At 35.3% G+C, this 7,731-nt stretch overlaps 1 protein-coding gene across 1 annotated transcript in view; it reads left to right on the top strand.

Annotated features, from left to right (window-relative positions):
* Positions 1-1,160, top strand: part of gsc (goosecoid homeobox) — a 2,968-nt gene extending 1,808 nt beyond the window's left edge. The window contains exon 3 of the mRNA XM_015394687.1: positions 223-1,160. Within this exon, the coding sequence (XP_015250173.1) occupies positions 223-360 (138 nt within the window). The 3' untranslated portion in view covers positions 361-1,160. The remainder of the gene's footprint in view (positions 1-222) is intronic.
* The last annotated feature ends 6,571 nt before the right edge of the window (positions 1,161-7,731 follow it).

Genomic DNA, 7,731 nt, shown 5'->3' with positions numbered 1-7,731 from the left:
ATATATATATATATATATATATATATATATATATATATATATATATATATATATATATATATATATATATATAAAAACATCAAATCTTTTTCTAAATATATATATATATATAGCTCTTAGTAATAATAATTATTGGATTGGATATTATTGCCAGTTATTCAGGAAGGAATCAATTATTTACAAATCCCAACTTTCTGACTCCTTTCCGTCTGTTTCTCGCAGGTGTGGTTCAAGAACCGACGCGCCAAGTGGAGGCGGCAGAAGCGCTCCTCCTCGGAGGAATCGGAAAACTCACAGAAATGGAACAAAAAAGCGGAGAAAACGGACGGGACTAAAAGCGACGCGGACTCTGACAGCTGATGGAGACGGGGGCGCGCAACGCGGCCACGTGATGTGATGTTGCACAGGTGTACATATCGTTTTATTATTGACTGTCTCCGTGACGCCTATTTATATTTAATTTAAAACTTTTTTTTTTTTAATGTCGTCTTTGAAGTGCGCGCAAACACAGTGCGCCATGTGACAGTTTGTGGATGTTCATTGTTGCTGCGCGTGCAGCTACGCTGCGCGTGCGCTTATTTGTAATTAATTAGAAATTAGGCGACATCTTTAAGGTGTAAATGGAAGAAGGGGTTCTGTAGCTTGAAAGATACCGAACAAATATCGGGCAATAGAGAGTTACTGACCGTAAAAATCATCAGCGTCAGTTTTCCGCAGCTTAATTTGTGTAATTTTCAAAGAAATTCTATCAATATCGTTTTTTTTCTAATTAAATGTGCCACCAATTTGGAACAATATTTTATTTCTTCAAAAATATTCTCAAATTAAGAGATTAAATTTACAGAAAAAGCAGCAGAAACTTAGAGGAGGCAGATTTGTGTTTTAGGATAAAAAAAAAAAGATTTTTTATATTTATCTGGTTTTGTAAATATGATTACTATAATACATTTTATTTAATCAGTTAATTACAGTGTAACAAATCTAAATTTCTGCCGAGATATAAGATACATTCCTGCACATCAGTTTCTGGAAATCAAAACTTGGTTTTATGTAAATGATGGATCTAATGTCAGTCAAGTCCTTAAAAAAAGAACATCTTTGTAAGTAGATATGAATGTCTGTATCTGTGAAAGATGTGAATAAATATCAATTTATGTAAATATGAAATGAAGAGGTAAAATATGAGCCTCTGTGAGGTACAGAGCATCTGAAGGCAAGATGAGCTAAACTGGAACAGAAAATGATTTTCTTTGCTCAGAAACAGAAACAAAATTCAGGTGAAAACTAATATCTGACTAAACCTTGTGTCTGCAGCTTTTAATCTAATATGACAAAAGAGCTAAATTAAATCTGAATAAAAACAATATAAGCAGTATATAAGTCACTTTGTTTTTCTTTCAACAATATCTGGTATTTTGCATATCTTTCTGTCGTTTAATCTCAAATGCAACATTTTGAAGCAGGAAATCACTCAGTTGAATAGCAAAACATAAAAGAAGTGATTCTCTTAATTTCACAGTGAAATTAAGATTTAGAGAAGAAAATCAGATGTTCAGTAAGATAAAAATACTCCTAACTCATAAAATAACACGCAGGAATGGAAATTACTTGGAAACTTGATATTTTATTGCTAAATTTTTCTCAGATCAGAAACATAGTACTCAACATTCCCTAAAAAACATTAATGACTTAATTTGATGTACTGCAGCATTTAAGGTCCCCATGTTATATAAGACCTGATAAATGCAAAGAATGTTCAAGCTGTCCTGCTAATCAGAACAATCATGTTTGAGGACTCCCTCTTTAATACAACGCCGATGTTTCAGACTGTAAAAATTCTTTAGAGAAGCAGAAAATCAAAGTAATGATGGCTGATGTCAGATTCTGCAGCAGAGTCCTTCAGGTTCATAAACACAAGCAGGATGAAAGGGGGGGAATTCAGCTTTAAAATAAATTCTTCTACTTTTCCAAAGGTTTTTATTCCAAAGAGAAGAAACGTGCTGCAAGTATTTCCCCCTTTGATTTTTTACAAGGATTAAACTGAAAACTGGGATTTGTTTCAGCTCGGTTGAGTTTCCCACATTTATCCGAGGAATTCCAAACAAACAGCGGCGGCAGCATGCAAGCACATGTGGGGCAGGTTTTATGTTGAGATTTGGATGAACGGCTTCTTCCTCCGTCACTGAGCTGGAAAACGAGCTGCCGAGGCAACAACACATGGAACATCTAAACCCGATAGGAAGGAAAATGATTTTCATCTGCACAAACTCAAAAGTTTATATGACCTAATTGCAAGAAATGGCAAATATTTTGGTGAGGCTTTGTTTACTATAGAAAAATAATTAGATCTCAACATCTTAAACAATGTAAATGAATAAAAATAGATTATTTTAGTGCTGTTATTAAAGTGATCTCTTAGTTTTAATGGAGAAAAAGGCCCCCATGTTAGCAGGGGAATATAAAAGAAATAATAGACAAGAATGACCAGAAATTAAGATCAATGAGCAGTTTGAGGAGGGAAACTCAGAGTTTGCTTTTTATTTAATTAAAAATTAGGGGCTGCACAGCTTTAGGGAGAAATGTGTTTCTCTTAATATCAATTACCAGGATGTAGAATAAAGACCACCATATTTGATTTAGCTGATTAGCAATCAGAAATGCTCCTACTGTATACATAAGCTCAAGCCGTTTTATTCTGCAGGTTCTGCAAAGAGGATTCAACAGAGATACAAACCGTCATTCTAAAGTTAAGATTAGGTTTGTGCTACTAAACAATTCAGCCACTCAGATGGACAGTATTATTGAGGAGACTTTGCCTCAAGCTGAAGGACCCTATTAATCATTAGAAAAGGAACAATTCTCTTACATTTAAATGCACAGGACAAGGACAGAGGAAGAAGAGCAGATGTACGGTAGCTGCTTTCACCTAAAGGAGTTTGATCTCCTAGACTGAACTGGATTTAAACACAGTAACTTAATCTGAGATGAATTCATTCGGAATCAGAGCTTTTCCCTCTTCATCCTCTCTCCTGTAGCAGCAGCCTTTCTGCTCTCCTGATGGCCTGAAGCCTGATGGGGATTTATAGACAGTATAAAAAGGCACTGTGGAGCGTCCGGCCAACCTAACGAATATCTGCTTACTCTAAAACAATGACATGGGATCTACAAATAAGCTTTGCCTTTTTTTCTTGTCGCAAAACATAGCAGGTCCATCTTGCAACAGCCGAGGAGTTCCCTTTGCTGTTTTTTTTTAGAAAAGCTTTGAGTTTTCATTGAAAAGCTTTGAGTTTTCATTGCAACATTTCTGGTGGAAATGTTGCAATTGTTGTCTGCAGCACCTTAGTGTCTAACTACAATAAAGACTGAAAAAAAAACAAAAAAAAAAACGAAAACATTCTGTAAATTACAGGAATATTATCTTGAATATCTGGTAGTTTAGTATCCGATCATCTGCATCCGTTTAAACACAGCGTCTCAGCCACTTTAATTAAATCAGCCTTACGTTTATTGATAAAGTTTGCTCTATTGGATATTTGCAGGGCAAAGACTAGATTGATGTATTTTTACCTGATCACTGCTGCAAAACAAATCACCCTTTTGGACATTTAAAAAAAAAAGTATACATGAGAAACTGTTAAATATTTAAATTCAAAAAGGCTGAAATTTTTTGTGTCCTCAGTTTGTAAAATAATTACATTATTTCAAACTGTACCATTAATGATGCCAGAAAGCAAATATATAAGACATTTTATCATCTATTTACCTAAGACTTATATCATGTCAAACTGATAAAAAAATCCATGCTATGTTCATGTTCTATCCAGATAATCCATTGGGTGGATAAAAAAATATTTTTTTAACAATTTAGATAACAATTGCTGTCATGAATAATATATATATTGTATATGCACCAGTGTTGGCAGACAACAGGACTGTTTAAAATTGTGTTTCTAATTCTTAAGGTGACCAAAGTTACTTTTTAAATAATTTTCAAAGGCTTTGAAAAGTTTTAGTTCAAATAGATCCAAATATTTTTTCCACTACTTTTCTTGGCTCTTGGTTTAAACATGATTTGATGGGTGTTCTAAATCACATTAAAATTGTCATACAAAAACGTCATGGTAAATTTGATTTACATGTTTATTTCAAACTCTTCATGAGACTGGACTTTAATTATTCAAATACACAATTCATATGTCATTGCAATACTGCTCTAAATAGTTAGGCTTTTTGACATTTTTAAAGTACAGAGACAGACCGTTGTTTAGTAGCATCATTTCTGACTACTTGGTTTTGCCCGATTTTGTATGAAGTAAGTTGTAATTTACAACAGCATCATTAAAAAGGGGAGTCAATAAACACATTTAAAGTATCTAAAATATAATTTAGCCCTAAACATCCTCTGAATGTCTTATATGCATATGCAGATATGGGGAGCTGTGATTTGATTAATTTAAATTTTCTCCTTTTTTTCACAAGCGTCATGCTCCTGAGTAGGGATATAAAAAAACAGAAAAGTCCAAGGAGCTCAGTGAAGGTCTAAAGGGAAATCTGCAGATTTTCACAGATTAGGAGAGTTTTTTGAGCCCACCAAAAAGAAAAAAACAGAAACAACATATTCCCAAAGCATCTATTTAAAAACACAGTATGTAAACACAGGTCTTTAAGATGTGCTAACACCAAAACTGCCCTGCTTGTTTTGGAAGGAGGTCAGCGGGATGATTAAGCACAACAAACACTCAAGCCTGCTAAGAAGTGGAAACTGTGGGAATTCAACAGTCACACAAAAAACTGATGAAGAAGTCAAGGGAGCTGCTGGTAACATTATGCTCTGGGCTGTTTGGTTGCTATGGTACTGGTGCATTGAATAAAGTGGATGTGGTAATAAAAGAGGAGGGGATGAATTCTTCAACATGACTTTAGCCAGATTGCTGAACATTGGACACATGGTCCAATAGGACATGGTCGCAAATGCATTTAAACAGGTTTCAGGTTTCTTTAGGGATGCTAAAATTAAGCTTCAGGAATGATCTTCACAAAGCCCCTGCCCTAACCCTGTTATGTACACAAATGAGGCTTTTGAAAGTCTCATTTGCAGTGGCTGAAAAGCTAATTTAATAAACTACTCCATCTGTGCCAAGACACAGAAAACATAGTTGTCAGTTGCATATTTAGTGTATGCATCTGTCTGTTTGCTTCAGTGATAATTAATACTAGTGATAATGAGCTGCATTCTTGGTATCCTTGTAAGATTGATTTTGCAGCAGAAACTGGCCCTGTTTTACCCAAACCATAGAACATCTTGTCAAAAATACCTCAAAGAAGAGTTTTAAGGATTCTGATGTAAATCGTGGTTTAATGGATTATTTGAAAGCTGATGGAAAACATCCTCAGAGACACTTATTTGAGGGAAAGGCAGAGTTTTAGCCTCATCATAAAAAAAGCCTTTAAAATATCTAAATTTTGTTCCTAGTAAACAACCAACTGAGGGAATAAGATGGATCTCAGATAGTTACTATGACAACCAACATATTGCTATAAACGGCAACTTAGATATAAGCTATGGCTTCCTCAGAATTTATATAGATTGAAACTGGACTACTTGTCCTAGAAGTCAGATCTGTGAATAAAGACTCCTCCCATTTTAGAAAACCCAGCTGAAAAAAAAAATATGTAGATGATTGTTGCATTGGTCAAAGATGGAGTGTTCTGTCACAAATATAATACAACCCAAACAGGTGATGCTGTTATTAGAATACAATATAATTTTATTATCATTACATTGTCACAAAAGCACAGCAATGAAATTCACTCTGCATTTAACCCATCCCTTTGGGGAGCAGTGGGCTGCCGTTGTGCAGCGCCTGGGGAGCAGATGGTTAAGGGTCTTGCTCAGGGAGCCTCTTCCTCCGGGATCCAAGCGCAATAACCCAAACCACTAGGCCACCACTCCTCCCTTTTACTGGCAGTGTGATTCCAATACAGTACATCCTTTTACATTGCAAAAAAACCTTCAATAAAATTCTAATTCAACTGAATTAAAAAATACTTAATCAACCCCAAAATGGGAAATATCAGTTTCGGTTCAGCATGCCCAATGAGGACGCAGTGTCCAAGGCCTTGCTGCTGTCAGAGGCATTGCCATAGCTATTTTACATAGACAATCTGTCTAAAACTGTCTTTAAATTCATATCTATACATTTTTAGGAGAATTATTTTTCAAAATATGGCTCATTTGGAACCCTTTTCACACCACCTTTTTTTTTTTTTCAGGAGAGTACACTCAAGGATTTGACACATGAATGCGCATTTGTGTGGATGTAGCATTAGTAACATTAACAGATTTCTATTGTTCATTTCACAATCTTGCACATAAGTAAAAAGTTAAACAAGAAGCAACACTTACATAGCCCTTGATTGCTGGATTCGCCCCTTTTGATGTACAGTAATAGAGAGATGGGTTTGGTGAAAAAAAGACGATTTATGCTAGCACCCTTACACCAATGACATAAACCAAGGAGGAGGACCAACAATGTGCCACTGAGTTCTGGTTTGAACAAAGAGCTCACATGAGAAAAAAAAAACAAGCCTTTTTCACACTCTGGATTGTCAGGTTTTTAACCAAGGTCCAACACCAGAGCACATGTGTTTCCAGGAAAAAGTCAGAGTTTTGAGTGATGACACTTTTAAGAGGTTAGCGTTTTAACTTCTGGCATCAAGGTTAACTTCAGCTTCAGTCATATTTTACCACAAACTTAAATATTCTGACAGCTGAAGAACAGAATACATTCGAACGAACAATCAGTAATAATGACACCTAGTGTATAAAATTTGAACACACAACCTTCCCCAACAAGTTGCCAGGTCAAAAAAAGACGAGGACGTAGTTCAACTTAACTCAAGATGACGAGTGAAGATAATTTAGCCACAATAAATCATGCAAATCATTTTGAAAGGATGCTGAGGCTTAGGTTAGGCTTAGGTATTGTTAATTCTGCTTTTCTTACAGGCTGGGAACCTTTTTATGATTGGCTAAGGAACCAGGGAGTAAACATGGCCTGCACACTACAACAAAGTAGTTCTATTATCTATCTTTGGGTTCGAAGGAAGAAATACTTGACTAAGACGTTGTTGAAGAGGACCGCTTGCTTAAAGGGCATGGTACTTACATCCTGGGGAACAAATGAGAATTATTTTGGTTAATTTTTCAGTAGTACTACTCCTTTAAAATATCCATAAAAAAAAAAGTTCAGTCTTTGGAAGGCTTCATTTATTCAAGACATTTAATTTACAAATAAAAATAATGAGTTGAATAAAAAAGAAAAACATGCACTTGTAAACAGTAATTAAAGGTCTTATCGTTTTTAATAGGTGGGGAAAATGACCAGTAAACAAGCTCTTTAAAGCCTGTGTCTTTCAATAGAGACCGCAAGAACCTACCAAAAAAAACATTCAAAGTTCCTACAGGGAGAAAGGATGCTCCACTTTAACCAAAAGACACGGAGATAATCAATAAGCGAAGCAAAGGCCAGTGATGTGGGGGTGGAGGCACTGTGTTCTGGAGATGCTTCACTTCTTCAAAGATGGAAAAGTTGATTTAACTTTAATAAAGAAAATTTAGCAAAATACTCAGTTTTCTGAAAAGTAAACTTGCAAGAGACTACAAAAGATTTGGCTGTAATCTGAGGGGTATATGCATATAGCCAGACCTACAATGGAATGCTTTGATAA

The sequence above is a fragment of the Cyprinodon variegatus genome, unplaced genomic scaffold (genome assembly GCF_000732505.1).
Source record: "Cyprinodon variegatus isolate N-32 unplaced genomic scaffold, C_variegatus-1.0 Scaffold704, whole genome shotgun sequence".
NCBI classification, from domain to species: domain Eukaryota; kingdom Metazoa; phylum Chordata; class Actinopteri; order Cyprinodontiformes; family Cyprinodontidae; genus Cyprinodon; species Cyprinodon variegatus.
Note: the sequence above shows the minus strand (reverse complement) of the source record. Positions and strands in the feature narration are given on the sequence as shown.